Genomic DNA, 26,013 nt, shown 5'->3' on the forward strand with positions numbered 1-26,013 from the left:
CTGCTTTAGACTGGTCAGGGCTAGGAGGCTCCTGGACCCTTCACATAAACACTTTTATGCGTAGGCCAGGCCCCCACCTTACTGTCACTGTGGGGGCTCTGTGGGACTGTGATAGGAGATACCCTGGGCAGAGTGATTGGTGAGTGTGGCTGGAGAGGATGCTGAGGGCGGTCAGGCAGACCAGCAGGGGGAGAGGGAGTTGCTGGCAAGGACTGTGTCCGGGGCATCTGAGAATCTGCCCAGGGAGGGGCAGTTTTACACAGGAAATCGCGCTACTTTAGTATTTTAGTATTTTGTCTTAGGGGTTTCAGTTATGTTTTTAATTACCTATTTCTAGTATTACTGATTAAAAGGAGAAGTTTAAGATTTGGGGAGTCTTGGTAGTGAGCAACCTTCAGCCGGCAAGCGTTAGAGGTAAGAGGTTGGACCAGCAAGCGTTAGAGGTGAGAAGTTGACTGCTTATTTTGTGAGATCTGGTGCTTCCTAGAGTGGGGAGATTTGTGTGAAGATGGCTTCACTACTAATGAGTCCTGTGCCTGCACTTAGGTGGGTCAAGTGCACGGGGGACTCATGGGTGTGATTCAGAGAGCCATGGTGAAGGCCTGCCCACACGTCTGGTTTGAGCGCTCGGAAGTGAAGGATCGCCACCTGGTGGCTAAGAGGTAATGAACAGAACACTGCTGTTGTGCTTGGCCAGTTAGAATGCTGAAAAGGTTTCAGGGTAGTTATCCCTCCACAGTGCAGTTACATGCCTTCTATCATAAGCCTACACTGCTTTCATAATAATTTTTTCCTAAAACATGAGATTTTAAAAGTGGCCAGGTGTGGTGGTTCATGCCTGTAATCCCAGCACTTTGGGAGGCCGAGGTGGGCGGATCACTTGAGGTCAGGAGTTTGAGACTAGCCTTACCAACATGGTGAAAATACAAAATACTAAAAATACAAAAATTATTGACGGGCATCTGTACTCCCAGCTACTAGGGAGACTGAGGCAGGAGAATAGATTGAACCAGGGAGGCAGAGGTTACAGTGAGCTGAGATCGCACCATTGCATTCCAGCCTGGGCGACAGAGTGAGACTCTGTCTTAAAAAAAAAAAAGTATAGAAACCATAGTATTATTTACCAAGTTAATAATGTTTCTTAACCTTTTTTTAATTCATTGTACCCATCGCAATAAACAAAATACGAATTTTTACTGCTATTTGAAACCTCAAAATGAATTCATTTATCACAAATAAAAAGAAACCTAAGGCAGTGGAACAAAGTACTGCCCTGTTTTCAAACTTTAAAAAGATGAATCTAGTATAAGTAATGCAAAGAGATTTGCAGCAGACAGAGACATCAAGACAGTTGAGACCAAGCCACACATGGTGGCTCAGGCCTGTAATCCCAGTGCTTTGAGAGCCCGGGAGTTCGAGACCAGCCTGGGCAACATAGGGAGACCCCCATCTCTACAAAAAATTTAAAAATTAGCTGAGCGTGGTGGTACGCTTCTGTAGTCCCAGCTACTTGGGAGGCTGATGTGGGAGGATCGCTTGAGCCAGGGAGGGTGAGACTGCAGTGAGCTGTGATTGCACCACTGCATTCCAGCCTGGGCAACACAGGGAGACCCTGTCTCAAAAAACAACAAATAAGAAAAGACAGTTGAGATTATCTTCCAAAGAGACAGATGAACCCTCCCCTAACTCCCTTTGCTACATCTCAGGGACAGAGCATTGAGCCAGCAGGGCTGGGCCCAGCCTCACAACTGTTACATAGTCTAGTGACACAGGTTTATTGAGGGGGCCATGCCCAGGCCTTGTGGCAGGTGTCTCTTTCAGGTGGCCCCCAGGTTGAGTGGCATTGTTGGTGCTCCGATGTTCACACAGAATTGAACAGTTCTGTGAATTAAATGGTAACCTGATTTTTGTCTATCCATATACATTTTTTCTTGATGAGCATTAGATTATGGGTTTAAAAGGATACATTCATGCTTGTTAACTTTTTATAATCGAAACTAGTGTCACAAATAAATAGATTATTTATAAACATATTTTGACAATGATGTGTATAAGGTTGTCTGATCCTTCATTTTATTTTCCTCTTTGAAAGACTGACTGAACATGTGCAAGATAAAAGCAAGCTGCCTATCCTCATCTTCCCAGAAGGTAAGAAGGGGTTGGTTGCCCCAAAGCACTTCTGTGGGGAGTGCAGGAGTGTGATGCTGATGTTTCCTGGGAACCAAGGCCCTCAGCCCTTGTTGGGGTTATCTGTTTTCACTGAATAATGTTAGGTCCCCTTTAGGTTGGAAGTAGGACTAAAAACTCAGGTAAGTTCAGAATTTGAACTAAGAATGCCATAGTGTGAACTCCCCAAATGCAGGAATTTCTTCTGTAACGTTTCAGCTCCTCACAGAGCTCGTGGTGTTCTCCTAAGGCCACTGCGCGTCTCTGCTTTATCTAGGCTGTGTGTATGAATCAGGGAAAGTGGTCCTGTAGAAAGAGAATCGGAGGCACCATCTTGCCTGTCTCTGTTAAGTGTTTGTTTTTAAGTTAGGGAGATGACAGATGTATCTTACTGGAGGAACCATTAGAAGAATTTTGGCTATTATACTTAGTCTTTAAGAAACACCTAATATCTGGGGTAAAGGGCCAACAGAAATAGCATTTTATTGTCTCCTGCATTTTAGGAACCTGCATCAATAATACATCGGTGATGATGTTCAAAAAGGGAAGTTTTGAAATTGGAGCCACAGTTTACCCTGTTGCTATCAAGGTACAAGACCTCCAATGGTACACACTGTCATTACTGGAGCTGCTGTGAGTGGGGTGCAGCAGGAGGAGGTAGAGGAAGGAGCTGGGGTCACCAGTCTGTGGTTGACGCCCTCAGCAGAGTGGCGTGGGGCTGGGTTGACGTGGGTCAAGTGCTGCCGGAGGAGGATGGTGAGTGCTCAGCACCCCCTTAGAAGGGCCTGGGGAGTGTGGCATGGAGGACAGCCAGATTCCCGCCTGCATGCTGCTGCCGCCACCATTCGGGAAATGGCAAGCCCTTCACTTCTTACCTTGCTTCATAAACCTAGCTGGAATGTAGGCCCCTCCACATGGAAAGGTGGGTGATTGCAGGGCACAGTGGTGTGGTTTCAAGCTGGATTTTTGCATTTTGGGGGAGCCATGAGGATGGGGGGGTCCTTACTCCAGCCCAGTGGGAGAAACAGCTTCACTGCTTTTAGTTGTGTCATCTTTTAGACCTACAGCAGCTCCTAAAAATTATTTTTTTTAGGAGATGGACCTAAAAATGAGATGGACCCTGGGAGTTTATCTAATCTACGTCGACCCTTTAGGAACTGCTCCTCTAACCCTTCAGACACCCAGAGCTATAGGATGTGATTAGCTAGTCATCTGCACATTGTTCCTCCCCGCTCTTACCCTCTTCACATCCACCAGGCCTCACATCATGACACCTACAAAACACAGGCCATCCTCAGTGTGGTTAAAGTATTTAGGCTGCAGCCTGAGAGCTCGGTAAAATGGTGAGCAGATATGAGTCAGGCTCACGCTTAGAATTTCTTTTGTAGGGGACTGTGGGTTGTCTGCAGAGCATTCTGTAGAGTTGGTTCTGACTTTCTTTTCACCTTGCCAGTGCCACTGGAGAGGTGTTGCTCCTGGTGAGGCCGATGTTCACCAGCCACTCACTGTTCATCATTTAGGCAGAGGACCAGGCCAGGGATGGCAGATGGATATTGCCTGCAGGGGACTCTGATTGACAGGCTAGGACTCACCAGAGCCTGAGGATGCTGTGTCTGGAAACAGCAGGAAAGAGGAACATGGTCTGGTAGCAGAGTCTGCCTTGGGTGTGGGAGTGAGGACTGGCATCTGCATCCTGCATTCTGGCAAAACGAGGACAGGTGCTTTGCAGTGTGACCGTGAAGCTGCTGGATGGAAGCCCTTACTGCTGCCTCCAGAACAGCGGCTCTTGAACTTAGGCTGCATCAGCATTGCCTGCAGGGATTGTTAAAATGCAGATTGCTGGGCCCCACACCTGGGGTTATTGAACTTCCCATTCTTTTTCTTTTGAGGTAGGGTCTCTGTCACCTAGGCTGGAGTGCAGTGGCACAATCATGACTCATGCAACCTTGACCTCCCACATTCAGGTGATTCTGGTGTCTCAGCCTCCCAAGTAGCTGGGATTACAGGTGCACGCCACCACACCCGGCTAATTTTTTAATTTTTGTAGAGACGGAGTTTCACCATGTTGTCCAGACTGATCTAGAACTCCTGGACTCAAGTGATTCACCTGCCTTGGCCTCTCAAAGTGCTGGGATTACGGACCTGAGCCACCCCCCGGGCCTTCTGAATTTCCATTCTAGCATGTTCTGGGTGGCATTGATGGTGCCCGTCGGGACCACACTGTGATGGCCACAGTTCTGAAGCAGTGGCTCTTAGCTGCTGTCGGAACACGAACCCTGAGGAGTTTCCGATCCTCTCCAAAGTAAAATGCTTATAAATTTTAGATACATTTCCATTCAGTCCACAGAGTAGAGCCCATGTATGGCTAAGAACATCTGGTCTACAGATTACTGGTTTTTTTGAACTCTTTATTGGTAATCAAACTTGGATAACCTTAGCGATTTCAAGGCTCTTCTTATATTTCCACCAGAATTCAGCCATGACCTGATGTGAGGAGTGTGTCGCTGTGTTGAGCTTCTGCCTGGTTTCTCTGTCCACACACACTGCCCAGTGTGGAATAGAGAATCAGCCCGAACAAAGGGTTCTCACACCCTTGTGACATCAGAATTTCCGTCCATATCAGGCTTTATAAAATATAACGACATGACCAGATGTGGTGGCTCACGCCTGTAATCCCAGCACTTTAGGAGGCTGAGGCAGGTGGATCACTTGAGGCCAGGAGTTCGAGACAAGCCTGACTAATATGGTGAAACCCCGTCTCTACTAAAAATACAAAAAATTTAGCCGGGTATAATGGTGGGGTGTCTGTAGCCCCAGCTACTCGGGAGGTTGACGCAGGAGAATGGCATGAACCTGGGAGGTGGAGCTTGCAGTGAGCCTAGATAGCGCCACGGCACTCCAGCCTGGGCAACGGTGTGAATATATATATATATAATAAAAATAAAAAATAAAAAATAATACTTTATGATCATACACATTGCTTAGTTTTAAAAACTTATTATTTTCCCTTGTTTCTGTTGGTATTATAATAACACATCAAGCCTTCTGTAGTTATATCTAAATTTCTTAGCTTCTATAATTAAGCCTAAATTATCTTCATTTTTGTAGTTAGGGCCACAGTCTTGTCAAAATTATCCAGTTTTTATACTGTGGATCATAAAACTTAGGCTGGAAAGGCCTATAAGATCATAGAGTTCAACCCCAGCCCAGCCCACATGCAGGACCCTGCCCTGGGCTCCTTCTCAGGCTTTCCCAGGGAAAGGGCATTTTTGATGTTGTTGGCAGCATGGCTGTGTGGCATAACTCTTGAAATTCTGGCTCCTTTATTTTTCCACTCTGGTCCTGGGTGTTGCACAAGGTCAGCCTACTGCCTTGTGTACAGGATCCCTTCAGACATTCGCTAGCAGCACCAGGCACTTTGTCCAGGCGTTCTCAAGCACCCAGGTCCTCCTGTTGCTCCTTGCGCAACTTCCTCCAGAGCTTACCTACCCTGCTCACCTGCCCCTCCAGCTACTTGTTTGGGGAGAATGTGGGTCACAGCTGCAGCCACATTTTCTGCAAAATGCCAATGAAATAATGAAAGGATCTGATACCTGCTTCACGGTAGATGCAGGCCTGTGTGGTTGAGACCTCCCAGGGCTGTCAGCGTGAGCACAGAGCCGCCTCCGGAACAGACAACTAACTTTGTTGGAAGTGTAAATGGAGAAGCTTTCTAATAGTTTCCTCCCTGGTCTGGGCACCAGAAATCATATTTAAAAGCTGGTGTTTGTGTAAGAAAATATCTTTATTTGGGGGAGATACACTAGGTGAATGACAGGATGCTGGGAGGGGAGAGGTAGAGCAAGTGGGAAATGTTGGCGGTGGTTGAATCAGGGAATGGGTACATGGGAGTGCATGATCCTTTTCTCCCTGGTTTTGGAGATGTTTGAAAACTTTATATACCTATGAGTAAGACCTGAAACTAATCAAAGAGGGAAGACATTTGCTTGAGGCAGGCTGTCAGGGGAGCCTTCCTTACTGATCTGTAGCAGAGGCCGGGTCCCTCAGGGGAGATCAGTGTTGCTCACAGTCAGAACTGGCCACATGGAGAGGGGCTTCCACAGTACTCATGCAAGGTCAGGGAGCAGCGCCCCCATACCAGCACAGCCCAGTGGAGTCACTCACAGCAGTCACTGTGGACTCGCACACGTTGTGAGAACTACTCTCATCTTACCTCCAGCTTTCCATTGTTTTCAGTATGACCCTCAATTCGGTGATGCCTTCTGGAACAGCAGCAAATATGGGATGGTGACGTACCTGCTGCGAATGATGACCAGCTGGGCCATTGTCTGCAGCGTGTGGTACCTGCCTCCCATGACTAGAGAGGTGAGTGCCCGCCCCAGGCAGGTCTATGCCTGCTCTGTGTAACGTCAAGCTGGGGCTGAGCGGTCTCATTCGTTCTTTTTTACAGGCAGATGAAGATGCCGTCCAGTTTGCGAATAGGGTGAAATCTGCCATTGCCAGGCAGGGAGGACTTGTGGACCTGCTGTGGTAAGTTTAGAGCCAGGCCTTTTCAGCTGAGTTTCTGCAGCAGATGCTGTATCATCGACTTCACTTACATGTCATTCCCCCTGGTGTGGAGAATTAAACTTGTCAGCTCTAGAGAGAGCAGTTTGACTCTCCCCGAATTCTAACCCAGAAGTGCCCTGTGCTTCCTTGACCTTGGGGAACCTGGATCAGGGATGCCTGGACTGAGGCAGTTGATTCTGTGTACCTTTCTGGGGTTTGAACCAGTCTTCCAGGACACCTGGACAGTACCCATCTCTGGGTGGGCATGACCTGCTACTGATCTGAAAACCTCAAGAAGGAAGGAGGACTTTCCCTGGTCCCAGTGTATCTGGCAAAATTGAACCATTCTTAGAAAGGCAAAGGTTGTGTTTGTTGTATTCAGCTTGTTACCTAATAGAGCAGGATTGACATACTTTTTCTGTAGTCAGTAAATATTTTAGGGTTTGCAGGCCATATGGTGTCTGTTGCAGCTACTGATGATCTCTTCCATTGTAGTGTGAAAACAGACAGTCTATAAACCAATGAGCATGACTGTGTTCCAATAAAACTTTATTTAGAAAAACAGGTATCAGCTGGATGTGGCCCGTGGGCTGCATTTGACCAGCCCTTATACTAGAGTATGAGGTAGTTTTATCCCAAACAGTAGGAGACTGACAGGGGTGAATGCTGGTTCAGAGAAAGTTTTCCACTCTGTGGGGCATTTAGGTTTAAGAGCCAAGGGTCAACTGGGGAGAGCATTTGACTTAGATGGGCATTATATATGAGAAAAGAAAGGGTAGAAATTCACATTGTAAACCCAACTGTAAAGTCTCAGGGAATAGATTGGCTCTCAGATGATGGCCTTTTAAAAAATGCTAGCATGGATTGTACACTCACTGTGTGCCAGCCACTGAGCTGCTGGGGCCCTGTGTGATCGTCTCTTTCACCCTCACAGTAGCCACAGCCCTATAAACAGTGTTCCCATTTTACAGATGAGAAACTGAGACTCAGGTTAAATCACTTTCTTCCAAAGTCATAACATAAGCACTGGAGCTAGATTTTGAACCCACATCTAACAGACTTTTAGAGCTTGAAGGTTTAACTTCTGCCCCGTGTTCCCATCTCTGAAGTTTAACAAAGACAGAGTGGCTGCTTTTAAAATCCATGACTTTGCTATGGATTTTAAAGGGTGTAGCGGAGAGACTGAAAGCGGGCTTGGATTTTTATAAGTTGTTGAAGGTGGTGATAATTCTAGAGTGTAGGCACAGAGCGGGCCAGCAGGCGAGAAGGAATGGGACTGTAACGAAACAATCCCAAGTCTGATGGGTTGGTTTGGGGCTGCTGCAAGGAGGCACTGGGGCAGTGAGGCTGGAACTCTGAGAGGCAGCCCCGGAGGTAAACTTCCATTCCTGACGGCACTCTTTTTTTGAGCATGGAAGAAGTCAGAACACGCGTTACCCCCTTGTGTTAGCTCTCTGCATGAGTTCGGAGTATCCCTGGGTCTGAATTAAACAAATGACATTTTACAGATCGATTTTACAGATACGTTATGAGTCAATATTTCTTAAAGCACGTCTACCTTCCGTAATGCCAGAATTCCTCCTTTTCCTTTGTGAGGTGAAGATGAATGTTAGAGTAGAAAGAATTGTAAACTCCTTGGTAGGTTTAAGCAGTTACCAAGTACCTTGAATGTGAGTAGTAAATTCTCAACCCAGGGCAAGGGTAGACCTTTTGAGATAGAAAGGGTGGATGTTGGGAGCCCGGAGCCCCAAATCCCCTGCAGTTGTCTTGGTGAGAGTGCCGCGGGGTACCCTGTTTCTGGCAGGTTTTTCTTGGTATTTGAGCAGCATGGTGCATCTCCCATGGTGTGAGGGTGGCTGGGCGCCCTCTTGGCTGTTACTACATCCAGCCTTTGTCTCTCCAGGGATGGGGGCCTGAAGAGGGAGAAGGTGAAGGACACATTCAAGGAGGAGCAGCAGAAGCTGTACAGCAAGATGATTGTGGGGAACCACAAGGACAGGAGCCGCTCCTGAGCCTGCCTCCAGCTGGCTGGGGCCACCGTGCGGAGTGCCGACGGGCTCAGAGCTGGAGTTGCTGCCGCCGCCCCCACTGCTGTGTCCTTTCCAGACTCCAGGGCTCCCTGGGCTGCTCTGGATCCCAGGACTCCGGCTTTCGCCGAGCCGCAGCGGGATCCCTGTGCACCCGGCGCAGCCTGCCCTTGGTGGTCTAAATGGATGCTGCTGGGTGTCGCAACCCAGGACGAGATGCCTTGTTTCTTTTACAATAAGTCGTTGGAGGAATGCCATTAAAGTGAACTCCCCACCTTTGCACGCTGTGCGGGCTGAGTGGTTGGGGAGATGTGGCCATAGTCTTGTGCTAGAGATGGTGGGACAAGAGTCTGTTATGCAAGCCCATGTGCCAGGGATGTGCTGGGGGCGGCCACCCACTCTCCAGGAAAGGCACAGCTGAGGCACTGTGGCTGGCTTCGGCCTCAACATCGCCCCCAGCCTTGGAGCTCTGCAGACATGATAGGAAGGAAACTGTCATCTGCAGGGGCTTTCAGCAAAATGAAGGGTTAGATTTTTATGCTGCTGCTGATGGGGTCACCAAAGGGAGGGGAAGAGGCCAGGTGGGCCGCTGACTGGGCCATGGGGAGAACGTGTGTTCGTACTCCAGGCTAACCCTGAACTCCCCATGTGATGCGCGCTTTGTTGAATGTGTGTCTCGGTTTCCCCATCTGTAACATGAGTTGGGCGGAATGGTGGTGATTCCTACCTCACAGGGCTGTTGTGGGGATTAAAGTGCTGCGGGTGAGTGAAGGACACATCACGTTCAGTATTTCAAGTACAGGCCCACAAAACGGGGCAGGGCAGGCCTGAGCTCAGAGCTGCTGCACTGGGCTTTGGATTTGTTCTTGTGAGTAAATAAAACTGGCTGGTGAATGAACTGAGGGACTTCTCCCTTTACTTTCTCTCCTGGCTGGGGCCCTGAGTAGCAGGCTTCTCGTGAGGATTCCCGTTCTCTTCTGGGAGCACGGCCCTGGGGCTGCGGAGAAGCCACCTGACTGCTAGAGCGAGGAACCTGCAGCTCAGAAGGTGAATGGCTCGTCTCAGATGCTTGCAGATCTTTGGTTAATTTAGAATTTCCAGCACAGACGTGGATTTCTCCAGAGATTGGGGGTGTGTGCAGGTCGCTGATGTGAGGCCTAGGGGAAGCAATGAGTAAACTCCAGGGTGGGGGAGGAGCAGGGGCCCAGGGAGCCCTGCAGAGGGGCAGGGTGGGCAGGGCATGTGCTGCATGGCGGCTTCCGCACAGCCAGAGAAGGCACCACAGGAAAAGAGTCGGCCACTGGTGCCTGCTGTACAGTCACAGTGGAGGCAGAGCCAAGGCCAAGCAGCCCCTGTGGGTTCTGGGGTTTCACCAGTTTCATGCTCCTCAGCTCCCCATTCATGCCCCACCAGCCCTCATTTGGGACCCACGCTCCCTCGTGGCACAGTCATGACGCCTCTCAGGATTTTGTGCCTGTGGTGCTGAGTGTCACGTCCCCAAGGTCGCCCTCTGGCCTGCAGTTCAGGGAGGTGGTGGGAGTGAAGCTGTGCTCCTGGGGCTGCAGACAGATCCACTTTGCATGTGGCGACCTGCTGGGTTGGCCCTGCAATCTCCTTTTCTCTGCACCTACCTGTGACCTCCCCGGGAGAGCCTCCGGTTTCCTCACCTGCCCTGTTGCCAGCCCAGGGGAAATACTCTTTTTGCTCTCAAATGAAGACTGAAAAAATAAATAAAGTCAGTGTTATGACTAATAACAGTCTCTTAGGAACTGTTTTACAAAATGCTTAAGAACGAAAAGTGATTTTCAGCTTTTATAGGTGATGTTTACAGTGTTTGTAAACCAACTGGAGGGATCAGTAATTGGTCTTAAAGATCCAGTTCTCTTTTAAAAAGTTCATCTGAAACTTTATGATTTGCTACTTTCGTGATTTGCATAGGTATTTATATATACACACACACAGGTTTTGCTTTTGTCTGTCTCACATTCAGCACAGCTGTCTGCGGCCCCTGCCAGCAGGTGTGGCTGCACCTGGTGTGAAGTCACGTGGAGTCAGTGCTGTGGAGGGAAGTCCTGTGCGGGCCGGGCAGTGAGGAGAGGACTGACTCATGCCTGCAGAAACGAAACCTCCCCTTTCTGTGTATGCCTTTTACCATCATCCAGGCGACTGCTCCATCCTTTTAAATTAGGGGTCCTGCAAGCCCCAAGTGACCCATAGTCAGAGTCTGGTTTGGGGTAACCGAGTTGGTTTTATGGGGCAAAACCTCAAGACACTTAGAAACATGCAAAGTACAAAATAATGTGTTCCCTCCTGTTACCCAGCGAGGGTGGGGCTGAGCTGGGAATGACACCCGGTGGTGTAATGAGTGGAAAGTGCTGGCCAGCTGCTAACCCCCCTCCAAGCCTGCTGCACCTTCACTTCTCTGCATCTGTCTCCTGAGTCATAATTAGGGACTTGGCTAGATGACTTCAGAGACTGTGTCCACCTCTGAATTTTCTATTTTTAAGCTCATAGCTCAAACTTTGGCTTTGATCTCTGAAGTCTTCTGGGTTTGGAAATACGGGAAGTCAGCTTTGAATCCATCGCTTCTCTAAAACGTCAGGGGTAGTGGAACTAACCCACTTGAGGGTGACCTCAAGGGCTTTAGGCAGCCGTGGGGCTGGGGCCATACTGCTCTCAGGCTGGGCAGTGTCTTCATTGTGGATCTTGGACAGCCTTTTTTACTCAAACATGAGACTTTCCACCCACCAGTTAGGGAACTTTTTTTTTTTTTTAAACACGGAATTTCACTCTTGTTGCCCATGCTGGAGTGCAGTGGCACAATCTCAGCTCACTGCAACCTCTACCTCCCTGATTCAAGTGATTCTTCTGCCTCAGCCTCCAAGTAGCTGAGATTACAGGCATGCACCACCACACCCAGCTAATTTTTTGTATTTAGTAGAGACTGGGTTTCACCATGTTGGTCAGGCTGGTCTCCAACTCCTGACCTCAGGTGATCCACTCTCCTAGGCCTCCCAAAGTTCTGGGATTACAGGCGTGAGCCACTGCGCCCAGCCAAAAGGGAACTTTTTAGAGCTAATGGGATTCCCTTGACAGCAGAACCAGCCTTGGGACTTGATGCTTCACCGTGTCAGAATCCGTCCCTGGTGCTGCCTTTCAGTGAAGAGGCTTGATGTGTGAGGGGTCAGGGGGAGTGCTCCAGATCCCTGAAATGCCCCTCCCAGACCAGTGACAGGCATTTTTGGGCGCCATCGTGTGACCTTCACGGCAGAGCAAACAGTGGGCACTAACCCTGTTGTCCTGTGGAAATCTGGGTCTCAATCCTGCCGTTTCCTTCCTGGAATTGGCCAGGAACTTGATTTTCTGGGCTAGTGCTTGCTACTGTCCCCTGATGCATGAAGGATCCCCCCATGTCATAGGTCCCACCTGCCTGCTGTGCATCCCGGGTGGTCAGACTCGGCTTCTCCAGGTGCACTTGTCCCGGGTGGCCTGGCCCATAGGCTGGAAGGGCAGCTGCAGGTGCACTGCCTCGCGGACAGGTTAGAAGACGGCCACGCAGCCATCCGTCTTCTACAGCACGCACACCCCGCTCTCCCCCCCAGTCAATATGTCTCTCTCCGATGGGAAAGTTAATAAATTTTGCTCTAGATTAAAAGTATTGATCATTTCATTTGTAAACGATAAATAAAAAGGGAGAACTTTTCATTGCGCCAGGGGTGGCGCCTGGCGTGTGTTGCGGGGGTGATTGCGCTGGCTGCCGGGGGGTGGGCTTCTCATATGCATTCTGGCCGGCCAGCTGCATTGATTTCCTATTAGTCTCCCAGCACCACCCAGTAACACATCATTTCAGTACCTGCTATTAATGGTCTTTTGATAAATAATCACTTGTAAGTCAATAAATTTTTATTAAACAGTGTGGCTCTTTGATTTATTAAAATCCGACCGTGTTTGTCTGGGAGAAAAGGGATGCCGAATTGAAGTGGAGGTTTTCATACATCTTCCTGACGCGGAGCAGTCACCACACACTCCAGAGAAAAACAATTGCATTTTAACAGAAACAAAACGGCCGAGTTTGGAACTTGGGCCCAGGGAAACTTTATCTCCGTCAGCCTGAGGCTTACTCTGCAGGGATCAGCTGCAGGCTGGAGGGCGCCGAGTTGAGAACTTTGTGTTGGCCTCCAAGAGTGCCCAGGTGCCAGGGCTGGATGCCCCTGCTGGGCTGCATTCTGGGATGGCACCTACTGGCCCTCTCCCAGCTGGGGATGCACCCTGGGGCAGGCACCCTTTGCCAGCAGACATCTATCATCAACAAGAGAAGCTTGTGTGGCAGGACCCTTTAGCTTCCTTCCTGGCCAAATCGCCACCAGAGTCACCTGTGGCAGGAAGATGTGGCAGGAGACAGTCTTTTGCAGCAATCGGGCTGCGTGGATTATTTTTTAAAGTGTGGGCCAATAGCTGAAAGACTGGAAATGCCTTTTTGTGAGATTTTCACTGGCATAGAGTTTGCTGTAAAGTTTGGCACTATTTATCGAGACAAATATGGCCCCAAACAGATGGTCTTACGTAGATCAACCCAACCACTGACGATACAACCAGAATTCTCACCCAGGGAGAAGTTGTAGGAAAGGGAAAACACTTTCTAGTGTTTCTCGTAAACGTTTTTATTAAAGCAAATAGTTGGAACACTTTCTCCTTGACCCTCCCTCGTCCAGGCTGCTGCTGCGGACTTCCTTCCCATTCATGCTTAGTGTGGCAGGTAGGAACACACAAGGGCTTTTGACAGCGGGACTCTCAGTAAGAAGTGTGGCTGCGGGCCCCAGTGCGCTCCAACGTGCTGCAGGCCTTCTCTGGGGTTGTTAGGATTTCCTTCTCTCTCCTGGTCTCAGGGGACCTTGAAGATGGTTAGGAAGCTGGACGGCAGAAAACAAACAGGTATGAATGTCCCACAGAGCAGGCAGATGCTAGTAGAGTGGTTTTCAGGAGTGTGGTCCAGGCTGTGCCCATGTGCAGGAGGCTGGTCAAGGACCTGGTTTCTCTTCCAAGGACTTCCAGCCCCGCCCCCAGGAATGTGCCAGGCTGGCCAGTGAAGACAGAGGACACCATGGTTGTGGATTCCCAGCACACAGGGAACTGTAGGAGCACCTTGCATTTTACACATACAGACTTCAAGTCCACTTTCAGGGTTAAGTAGGACACTTCTGAAACGCTTTACTGGGGGCTTCCCTCTAGCCTGCGCTGACTCCCTGACACCTCACTTCCTGTGCCCACACCCATCCCACTTCACTGTTAGGAGCACTTTGCTGGGGAGGCTGAAGAACAATCTCAGGCTTTCTCGTACTCCATGAGGTTACTTCCTATGCCGGAGTCAAATACATTAAACTGGGAAAGGAATGGCTCTTGCTTGTCAGCTGCCATTACAGCTGCTGATGGGGGTCAGGGGAGTGAGGTTGGCTAAAGGCAGGACAAGGGGCATTTGGGCCATCACCCAGCAGGTACCTGTACCACCTGTTGATGTCACCAGCAGGAAGCCACAGCAAGGGGGATGTCAGGAGGCTCAGTCTCCCTTGAGAGTAAGAAAGGAGAACTGGTAATTCCAAAAGTAGCCGTGATCACACTCCCTTCCCTTGAACCCACAGGTCCCAAAATGCATTTTTTGTTTTTTTGTTGTTGTTTTGTTGTTGTTGTTTTTTGAGATGGAGTCTTGCTCTGTCACCCAAGCTGGAGTGCAATGGCATGATCTCAGCTCACTGCAACCTCTGCCTCCCAGGTTCAAGCGATTCTCCTGCCTCAGCCTCCTGAGTAGCTGGGATTACAGGCACGCGCCACAATGCCTGGCTAATTTCTGTATTTTTTAGTAGAGACAGGGTTTCACCATGTTGGTCAGGCTGGTCTTGAACTCCTGACCAGGACTACAGGCATGAGCCACCACGCCTGGCCAGGTTGTTGTTTTAAGAGACAAGGTCTCACTCTGTTGCACAGGCAACAGTGATGTGATCATGTTCATGGCTCACTACAGCCTGGGCTCCTGGGTTCAAGCAATCCTCCTGCCTCAGCCTCCCAAATAACTGGGACTACAGGCACACCACCACACTGAGCTAATTTTTTAAATTTTTTATAGAGGCAGGGTCTCACTATGTTGCCCAGGTAGATGTTGAACTCCTGGCCTCAAGCAATCCTCCTTTCTTGGCCTCCCAAAGTGCTGGGATTACAGGTGTGACACACCTTGCCCGGCGAAGAAAATGCACTTTCAGTACATTCGAACCCCTCCATATGCACAGACTCAGCTCTGGATGGCTGGATGTGAGATCAAGAGGTTAACTGGTGCCTTCCCTTCTGATTCATCCAGAGTTCTAGGCAGATGTTGGGAGGCTCCCTCTGCTCCCTCTTGCCCTGTGTTCCAAATACAGACAAACACGTTGCTCCTCCCTGCTAAGGAGTCAGGGCCGGGTGGGGGGCACGGAGGCCCTGCTCAGCCTCTGCAGGAGAGGCTGGAAAGAGAGGCTGGGAGGGCCCAGCCCGGGGCCGGGGTCCCGGTTCCTGCTGCTCGGCGTGGGCTTGGGGAGGGGCTGTGCGTACGCGGATTGATCCGCCAGCTGTGATTTGTCATTTCTCCCAGGCAGGCGCTGTTTTCTCTTGGTTCAGGAGGCCCCTTCGACACCTGCTGTATTTTTCTTCCTGCGCTGACGTGACGGGAGACAGGTGTTAAACTACTTAATCACTTTAAAATTGTTTTAATTTTCTGTTTTTTATTGATCTCTCCCGCACCAATTAATCAGCTCACTGGACCAGGCAGTTAGTACATTAAAAATTGTCAGGGAGGCCGTGCATCTTGCAAAATGTCTAAAAAATATTCGGCTAGCAAATTTCGCTTTTCTTTGGCATGCAGCAGTCCATGGCCCATGAAACTCCCACTCAGAAAAGGCGTCTGCCTCCGGGACTCGTGTGCAGGGAGTATTCAGGCCACTGCAGGAGCTCCGGCCAGGGGCTTCTGGTAGGGCAACACTGGACGCAGGTGACTGGCTCATCAGTGATTTGCCACCTTTCCTTCCACTTTTGTTCTGTTTCTTGCACATGCTGGGTCTGATTTCCCCAAGGACTTTGGGAGTTTTTGTGGAAGGGGACTTGACAGTCTGTAACTGCCCTGTGAGGCCAGGACGGAGTGTCTAAAGCAAGTGTCCCTTTCCACAAAATCTCCCAACATCCAGCCCCCGAGCCCACAGCCAGATTTCCCCTCCCTGGGACACCAGCACTTTTGACTTGTCCTTCTGACAATGCCAAAACCACCTCCCTGGGGGCAGGGGCCCCTTATGCTGGGTACACTCTGTCTGCTGGCGGGCGGCAGTTGTGTCATGCTGCCTCTTCCCCGGCACCCAGTGATGGGCCTGAAGCCCTTCCACAGAATGTCCTAGGCAGCGCCACTCCACACCCACTGTCACTGTCACTGGCTCCTGTGCTGCAAGCCTTCACTGCCTCTCTTTTGTCACCCCTCTGGAAAATGATTTATTAACTACTTGGCCGTACTTCTCATTCAATAAAATATGGATGGAACAACCAGAGACTTCAACCTCACTTCTTGGGGTGAGAACTGTGTTTTCCAGTTTTCCCATGTTTGCCTAGTTTCCTATGACTTTCCAAGAGCAAGCCCCTTATTTCTTCTGGGGTGCATTAACCATCCCGCAGACTGTCTGCAGGGTCTGGGTCATCCGCTTCTTCCTGGGAGCACCACCCTCCCACAGCGGCCCTTGCTCCCCTACCCCGTCTGCAGGCCCAGTGGGCCCCGTGCAGGTGGACAGCATTTCCTCCCCTCCTCCAGGCTTCTCGCTCATGGGGCTCCGCAGAGAGCTAAGCCCAGGCCCTTGAGACTCAGGGGTCCCTGTTCCTACTGAGAAGGGCTGCCCCCCGCCCCCCGCCCCCCATCCCACATTCTGGAAAATTGGAGGGCGTGGGCCTCAGGGGCCAGCACAGCAAGCCCTGGTTCTGGCCGTGGACTTATCTCCCTCACCCCACCCTCTGGTATTAATTGGTATATGATTGGGCCGGGACATATAATCTAGTATTGATTTTCTCTCTGGACGCCACAGCTTTATTTGCTCACATCTGCCTTGTGTTTAATTGGTGCTTTGCTCTGGAAACAGAGATCTTATCAGCCTGCTGGGTTTCTTTTCCTGGGGCACACAGGCACGCACAGTCCCAACCCTGCCTCTCCCAGACCCTCCCACAGCCAGGCCTGCCCAGGCTTAAGGGGACGGTGGGGAATGACCCAGGGGGTTTGCTTTACACTTGACCTCCCAAGCTGTTTTATCAGCAAGGCCGATCCTTCCTGGAGTGAATGTGTGTGTGTCTGCGATGATCACTGGGGATCACTGGCTTTGGGTGGGGTCTGGGTTCATACCCGCTTCCTCCAGGTATGTCTTCGCGGCTGGCTTATTGAGTTTTTCGGCACAGTAATATGTCTTCCTTATCTGAGAGAAAGGTAGAATGGATACCTGCTCTGTAGGACTCCTGGAGATTACCTTTCAGGCCCCACACAGCACCTGGCACTTAGTAGGTGTAATGAGCAGCAGCTCCTTTGTCACTTGCCTGGTCCCACTCAGCCCATGCAGCTCTGTCAGAGGCCTGTGAACAAGAGCAACTCCATCTTGAATAGGGGCTGGGTAAAATGAGGCTGAGACCTGCTGGGCTGCATTCCCAGGAGGTTAAGGCATTCTTAGTCGTAGGATGAGTTAGAAGGTCAGCACAAGATATAGCTCATAAAGACCTTGCTGATAAAACAGGTTGCAGTAAGGAAGCCAGCCAAATCCCACCAAAACCAAGATGGTGACGAGAGTGACCTCTGGTCAGCTTCACTGCTACACTCCCACCAGCGCCATGACAGTTTACAAATGCCATGGCAACATCAGGGAGTTACCCTATGTGGTCTAAAAGGGAGGCATGAATAATCCATCCCTTGTTTAGCATATCATCAAAAATAACCATAAAAATGGGCAACCGGTAGCTGTCGGGGCTGCTCTGTCCATGGAGTAGCCATTCTGTTATTCCTCAACTTTTTTTTTTTTTGAGACAGAGTCTCGCTCTGTCGCCAGTCTGGGGTGCAGTGGTGCGATCTCGGCTCACTGTAACATCTGCCTCCCAAGTTCAAGCAATTCTCATGCCTCAGCCTCCTGAGTAGCTGGAATAATAGGCACCCGCCATGACACCCAGCTAATTTTTGTATTATTAGTAGAGACGGGGTTTCACCATGTTGGCCGGGCTGGTCCTGAACTCCTGACCTCAAGTGATCCACCTGCCTCGGCCTCCCGAAGAGCTGAGGTTATAGGCGTGAGCCACTGGGGCCGGCCTGATTCCTCTACTTTCTTAATAAACTTGCTTTCACTTTAATGTATGGACTCACCCTGAATTCTTGTGAGAGATCCAAGAGCCCTCTCTTGGGGTCTGGATCAGGACCCCTTTCCTGTAACAGTTCCATGTGACTGCAGGCATGGAGGGAGAGAGCCGCAGGCATGTGCACTGGGAAGGCGGTATCTCCCGCTGACACCTCTGTTTGTAGGGCTGGGCTGGGGGGATCATGTCCTCCTAGGGACCCACAATCCAGTGACAGCCTCTGACCCCAAGGCCCTGCGGTCACCGCCCCCTGCCACCTTGTCTGAGGTTGAGGGCTTCTGTCCTCTGCACCCAAGAGCTCACCCTCAGGAGGGTCTTTCCTGCCCCTGCCCTCCCAGCTCCACCACACCCTGGCCCCTGTTGGGTTTTTGTTTTTCCCTCGTCTGGCACTGGGGCTGTTAGGCCCTGCCTGGGCTTTTTCTAGTAAAGGGAAGAGAGAAAGGCCAGGGGTAAACACTGATTTCCTATTGACACAACATTAATTCTCTTGCTCGGACAGGTGAATATGCTTTCACTCACTCTACCAAGATTAATGATACTTGTTTGCTTGCTAAGAGAGGCCTAATGAGGGGCTTTGGAACACATGCCTTCTGGGCTGGCGGAGGGAAGGAGGCTGCAGGCTGCTGGACTTGGAAAGAGAAGCGCCCTCCTTGGGCGCTGGTGCCTTTCCCTAGCAGCAACAGCATCAACGAGTTATTGGATAAAGAACGTGGGCTCTTTGTGTCCTGCCCCTGGGGTTATTTCTGACAAGGAGAACTTCTCAACAGACCTGCAAATGGGGTCCCTAGTCAGTCCGCCCCTACCCCTGCCCCTACCCCTGCCCCTGCCAGTCACCAGAAGCTCTCCTCCCACCTGTGCAAACCAGAGCCTCCCTCCATTTGCGCCCAAGGCCAAGGTCAAATGTAGGATCAGTCTTTGCTTTATGGCTCTGAAGAGTAAAAAATAGTATCAGAGAGGACAAGCTGGGGCTTCTGAGGTGGGACAGCTGGCAGAGGAGCATTAGTTCCATGAAGGATGCCCGTGACTTTAAGGGAGGGGACTCCTGGGCCTGTGAGTGATGCGGCAATAAGATTGGATCAGAGCCGTTTCTGCCTTGTGACTTTGTAGGTTCAGCACAGCTTGAATAAGAAGAAGTCCTACAGCCTCTTTTCTCAGCAAAACAGCCGGGGGCAGATCACAAAAGCGGGTGCAGGGGTGGAGTCGTTCCAGTCTCAGGCTGTTCCAGATTCAGGGACTGCCAGGATCTCCTGAGGACCCCCTCACCTGGTGGGAGGCAGACCAGGCCATGCCACAAGCAGCCAGATGCGGCAGACCTTCACCGAACAGAAGCACCAGCTCTCAGGCAGAGCCGTGCTAGAATTGTAAGGCCAGCATTGCCTTCTTTCCAGCACTGAGCAGCAGCAATTTAGCATATTCTGCTAAAGCAGAGTCTCTTTAGAAAATAAATAAATACAATCTTAAACCCCAAGAGTCTACGGAGGTTTTCTTCCATAAGACCTTCCACAGGCATTGCACATCAGGACACCTGGACCTGTCATTGCTCTGTCTTTCACCCTTGCCACATTTCTGGGTCATCCGTTATCTTTGTCATCTGGGGAAGAAGGAAAAACCACAGAAATCAATTTAGATAATATGTGGACAACTCCATAGGTGGCAGGGAGAACCAAAACATATGGATTTAAATCAAATTGGGCTTTAAAAATCACTCTTTCCCAGGAGGGAGAGCATTAGGACAAATACCTAATGCATGCAGGGCTTAAAACCTAGATGACAGGTTGATAGGTGCAGCAAACCACCATGGCACATGTATACTCTATGTAACAAACCTGCACATTCAGCATATGTATCCCAGAACTTAAATTTTTTTTTTTAAAAAATCACTGTTTCTGACATGCCTCCTCCGTCGCCAGTCCCTGGGGCACCTGTTAACCAGACAGGTTCCTTGGCTGCCCCTCCCCTCCCCTCCCACCTCCCACTGGGTCCGAATATCCCTACTGGCTCTGGGGTCTATGTGTCTGACCAGTCCCGTCATCAGGCAGGTTGGGAAGCTGCCTACATGAACATCGCTGGCTGTAGGGTATCTGCTCCATCCAGGAATACTGGCAGCCAGCTATAAAACAGCAGGAACCACTCCAGTAAATATGATGCTTGCTGTGAAAATGAACTGGAACACATTTGATCAGTGTGCCTTTGGTTAGAGGATGTCCTCTCATCTTCTTGTGTCCACTGTAGCTTGGAACTTCAGGCCTTTATACACCTGGGGAGTGGACACAGATCTGGATGAAAGCTGGAAGGCAGGGTGTCAGCCCCAGGCCTCACACTTACTAGAGTTCTGGCCTCAGACAAGTCTTCTCAGCACTGCATGCCTCAGTGTTCTCATCTGCAAATTGGGAATAAAACTGGATGGCTGGTTGGGGAATTACAAGAAATAATGTTCAAGAATGCAATCCCTATCAAAATTCCAATGTCATTTTTCATAGAAATAGAAAAAACAATCCTAAAATTCACATGGAATCACAAAAAGTCCTGAATAGCCAAAGTAATCATGAGCAAAAAGAGCAAAGCTGGAGGCATCACACTACCTGACTTCAAACCATACTACAAAGCTATAGTAATTAAAACAGCATGGTACTGGCATAAAAATAGAAGCACTGAACAATGGAACTGAGTAGAGCCCAGATATGATCCCACACATGTATGGGCAACTAATTTTTTTTTTTGAGACACAGTTTCACTCTGTCTCCCAGGCTGGAGTGCAGTGGCATGATCTTGGCTCACTGCAACCTCTGCCTCCCAGGTTCAAGCGATTCTCCTGCCTCACCCTCCCAAGTAGCTGGGAATACAGGTACCCGCCACCACGCCCGGCTAATTTTTGCATTTTTAGTAGAGACAAGATTTTGCCATGTTGGCCAGGTTGGTCTCAAACTCCTGACCTCAAGTGATCTGCCCAACTTGGCCTCCCAAAGTGCTGGGATTACAGGTGTGAGCCATCATGCCCAGCCTGATTTTTTTATGAAGATGCCAAGAACACACATTGGGAGAAGCATTTATCTCCAATAAATAGTGTTGGGAAAACTGGATATCCACATGCAGAAGAGTGAAATGAAATTCTTATCTCTCATCACATACAAAAATCAACCACATTGAATTAAAGCTTAAATGTAAAACGAGAAACTCTAAAACTTCTAAAAGAAAACATAAGGGAAAAACTGCACAACATTGGGCTGGACAATGATATTTTGGCTTTGACTCCAAAAGCACAGACAACAAAAGCAAAAGTAGACAAATGAGGTCATATCAAATGGAAATGCTTCTGCACAGCAAAGGAAATGATGAAGAGAGTAAGAATCCAACTTACAGACTGGGAAAAAAATTGCAAATAGGCCGGGCGTGGTGGCTCATGCCTGTAATCCCAGCAATTCGGGAGGCCGAAGCAGGTGGATCACCTGAGGTCAGGAGTTCGAGACCAGTCTGGCCAACATGGTGAAACCCCGTCTCTACTAAAAATACAAAAATTAGCCAGGCATGGTGGCTTGTGTCTAGTCCCAGCTACTCGGGAGGCTGAGGCAGGAGAATTGCTTGAACCCAGGAGGCGGCGGTTGCAGTGAGCCGAGATGGTGCCACCGCACTCCAGCCTGGGTGACAGAGCAAGACTTCATCTCTAAATAAATAAATAGATAAAATAAATTTGCACATTATACATCTAGTGAAGGGCTATCCAAGATAGATAAAGAACTCAAACAGCAGGCCGGGCGCGGTGGCTCACGCCTGTAATACCAGCACTTTGGGAGGCTGAGGCAGGTGGATCACCTGAGGTCAGGAGTTTGAGACCAGCCTGGCCAATACAGTGAAACCCCATCCCTACTAAAAATACAAAAATTAGACAGGCATAGTGGCGGGTGCCTGTAGTCCCAGCTACTCGGGAGGCTGAGGCAGGAGAATTGCTTGAGCCTGGGAGGCAGAGGTTGCAGTGAGCTGAGATTGCACCACTGCACTCTGGCCTGGGTGACAGAGCGAGACTGTCTCAGGAAACAAAACAAAACAAAAACCCCCAAAACAAATCAAACACTTCGATAGCAAGAAAACAAATAACCCAATTAAAAAATGAGCATGGGACCTGAATAGGCATTTCTGAAAATAAGACATACAAATGACCAACAGACATGAAAAAACTATGTTCCACCTCACTAATCATTAGGGAATGCAAATTAAAACCACAATGAGCTATCGCCTCTCACCTGTCAGAATGACTGTTATCAAAAATACAAGTGTTGTTGAGGATGTGAAGTAAAGAAAACCCTTGCCTGCTCTTGGTGGGAATGTAAATTAGATTAGCTACTGTGGAAAACTGCATGGAGATTCCTAAAACTAAAACCAGAGCTTCCATATGATCCAGCAGTCTCCTACTAGGAAAGGAAATCAATATATCAAAGAGATACCTGCACTCCCATGTTTATTGCAGCCCTATTCACAATGGCCAAGATTTGGAATCAACCTGTGTCCATCATAGATGAGTAGATAAGGAAAATGTGGTATATGTCACCATGGAATATTATTCAGCCTTAAAAAAGAAGGAAATCCTGTCATTTGCGACCTCATGGATGGAATCGAAGAACATTATGCTAAGTAAAATAAATCAATCACAGGACAAATACCACATGTTCTCACTCGTATGTGGAGTCTCAGACAATTGAATTCATAGAAGCAGAGAGTAGAGTGGTAAGTACAGAGACCAAGGGTTGGGAGAGTGGGGGAGATGATGGTCAGAGGGCACACAATTAGACAAGAAAAATGAGGTTGTTTGTTTGTTTGTTTTTGAGACAGAGTCTCACTTTTGTCACCAGGCTGGAGTGCAGTGGCGTGGGCTCAGCTCACTGCAACCTCAACCTCCTGGGTTCAAGCAATTCTTCTGCCTCAGCCTCCTGAGTAGCTGGGACTACAGGTGTGCACTACCACGCCCAGATAATTTTTTGTATTTTTAGTAGAGACGGGGTTTCACCGTGTTAGCCAGGATGGTCTCAATCTCCTGCCCTCGTGATCTGCCTGCCTCGGCCTCCCAAAGTGCTGAGATTACAGGTGTGAGCCACTGCACCCGGCCAGGAATGAGGTTTTATTTGAGCTCTATACGCACTGTGTAGTGAATATAGTTAATAATAGTGTATTGTACATTTAAAAACTGCAACGAGACTAAATTTCTATGCTCTCATCACAAAAAATGATAAGTATTTGAGGTGATGGATCTGTTAATTAGCCTGATTTAATTATTCCACATTCTATTCATAAATATAGCATCACTTTCAACCCCCAAGATATACACAATTATAAACCATCAATTTATAATTAACATTTTAATAAAACAAAAAATAATGTACAAGACAGCCAGGCACAGTGGCTCACATCTGTAATCCCAGCATTTTGGGAGGCTGAGGCAGACGGATGACTTAAGCCCAGGAGTTCGAGACCATTCTGGGCAACATATGAGACCCTGTCTCTATAAAAAACACAAAAAATTAGCTGAGCGTGGTGGCACGCACCTGTGGTCCCAGCTACTGGAGAGGCTGAGATGGGAAGATTGCTTGAGCCCGGGAGGTGGAGGTTGCAGTGAGCCATGATTGTGAAACTGCACTCCAGCCTGGGCACAGAGTGAGACCCTGTCTCAAAAAAATAATAGTGTATAAGGAAGTGTCTTGAAAAAGTTTGGCTTGCAATAGTGAGTATATTAATATTGTTAAAAATGGGAATTCAGTCATAGCTTTCCATATACTGTACAGCCTCATTCAAATTCTATGAATTCTTAATTTTAGGTAATGTAGACACGATGATTCTTACCGAAACACCTTTATTTTAGTACTCCTTATATGTTAAAGTATATGTATAGTAATCCTTATATGTTAAAGGATGTAATGCTTTTGGTGAGAATGGTGCTGTGTGGATCGATTGTGAGTCGCATTATTGATAGTGTACATTATTTAATGTTCTTGCTTCTTAGCCACCGCCTCCCACAGGTCCCTCTGTCCCCAGTGAAGGCATTCCTCAGAGCACTAGCAGCTGCATTCCCTTTGTTTCTCGGCGCACTCCTCTAGACTGTGAGGTCAGCAAGGTAGCGAGCTTGCCCTTGTCTCTGTTCCCAGCTCTAAGCACAGAGCGAGGCAAAAGGCAGACCTCAAATGTTGATTGCATAGATTTTCATTTACAGCACATATGACTTTCATTTTCTTTTAAACAGTTCAACAGCCCAGCTTTAATTCAAATGGGCCTTCTCTCCTTTCCCTTCTTATGGTGTTTTTATGGTGGTTAAGAGCAGGAGCTTCAGGGTCTGTCTGCCGGGATTAAGCTGTGTGATTTAGGGCAGGTTACTTAACTTCTGCGTGCTGTGTCCTGGCAAGACAGTGGGCATAATAGTAGTGCCTATTTTACATGGATTTTTGAAAATTACATGAGCTAAGTAAAGCACATAGAATGGTGCCTAGCACATAGTGATTGTTTAATAAATGTCTGCAGAAAGTAGCAGCAGGAGTGGGGCAGGCTTGGCTGTTCCGTTGCAGTGTGGTGAGGGTGCAAAGTATGTGCTTTGGAGTGGAGCGGAATCACCACTGAGCAGCCATGGGCCTGGGGCACTCCAGTGAACTTGCCTGCCTCAGCTTCTTCATCTGGAAAATGGGGGTGCTAATCACGCACAGCTGTTGGAGGATAAACGTGTGAATGTGAGGCATTTATTAATAGAAAGAGCCCATTTCTTTTTTTGTTTTCTTTCTTTCTTTTTTTTTTTTTTTTTTTTTTTGAGACAGAGTCTCACTCTGTCGCCCAGACTGGAGTGAAGTGGTATAATCTCAGCTCACTGCAACCTCCACCCCCTGGGTTCAAGCGATTCTCCTGCCTCGGCCTTCCCAGTAGCTGGGATTACAGGTGCTCACCACCACGCCCAGCTAATTTTTGTATTTTTAGTAGAGACGGGGTTTCGCCATGTTGACCAGGCTGTTCTCAAACTCCTGACCTCAGGTGATCCACCTGCCTCAGTCTCCCAAAGTGCTGGGATTACAGGCGTGAGCCACCGCACCCAGTCGAGCCCGTTTCTTAGAAGATGCTGGAGTCTCCCCTGCACCTGGGCCTCCTGCATTATAGGGAACAAACAAGCACCTCTTTGGCATCCTGGTCTGATGCCAGATGGTCCTGTCAGAGCTCCCAGGCCCTGGGGACGAGATGACCACAGGGAACCTGTTAGCCTCATTCCCAGGACCTCTGCCTAGGGGTGAGGGGAAATCCTTTCAAGCAGAAGTCTGTATTACATTCCTCCATAAACTCCCAGCCCAATCTCAGAACCAAGCTGAAATGACGTGATCCAACAGTGATTACAGAATTTGGTACCGTTTTGTTCGTCTGCGCATTATCAGGGGGTGAATGAATTGTTCTAAGCAAGATAATGTTCCAATGAAAATCTTCTAGAATATTATGCTGTCCTGGCCATTTGAAGCAGAAGATAAAAAGCAGAGCTAATCTCAATTACTGTGGAGCCTCATTCTAAACAGGAGCCCTGGTGATGTCCTCTGACTTTGGATTGGGTTTTCAGTGCTGTCAGAGGCTGACCTCCTGGGCTTTCTCCTGCCTCCTTCAGCTTCTGCTAGTCGTTTGCTTCCCTTTGTCTTCACTGATGGGACCCTCAGAGTCTAGTCTTGCACCCGTTGAATCTCCTGGCCTTACCTAGGAGAGCATTGTGTGGGCTCTATGGCAGCTACCCTCTGGTCCTCAGAAGCTTTTCCTTATTCTGCTCACAGTCGAGTTCCAGCTGTGTTGCCCATGCTCATCTGCCCATACCCATCTGTACTTGTTTAACAACTTTTTCACTGAGACTCCAATTTAGGCCAGTGTCTTAGTCCATTTGTGTTGCTATAAA

The 26,013-nt window shown here is 49.0% G+C and overlaps 1 protein-coding gene across 7 annotated transcripts in view; it reads left to right on the forward strand.

The window, feature by feature from the left end:
- Positions 1–9,639, forward strand: part of GPAT4 (glycerol-3-phosphate acyltransferase 4) — a 43,562-nt gene extending 33,923 nt beyond the window's left edge. For 6 of the 7 annotated variants that reach the window (XM_024250607.2, XM_063726322.1, XM_063726321.1 and 3 more), the window contains 6 exons: positions 547–662; positions 2,093–2,148; positions 2,670–2,755; positions 6,403–6,531; positions 6,617–6,696; positions 8,618–9,639. In XM_024250607.2, the coding sequence (XP_024106375.1) occupies positions 547–662; positions 2,093–2,148; positions 2,670–2,755; positions 6,403–6,531; positions 6,617–6,696; positions 8,618–8,726 (576 nt within the window). In that variant the 3' untranslated portion in view covers positions 8,727–9,639. 7 annotated transcript variants of the gene reach the window in all.
- Positions 9,640–26,013: the final 16,374 nt, after the last annotated feature.

The sequence above is a fragment of the Pongo abelii genome, chromosome 7, assembly GCF_028885655.2.
Source record: "Pongo abelii isolate AG06213 chromosome 7, NHGRI_mPonAbe1-v2.0_pri, whole genome shotgun sequence".
Taxonomy (NCBI): Eukaryota; Metazoa; Chordata; class Mammalia; order Primates; family Hominidae; genus Pongo; species Pongo abelii.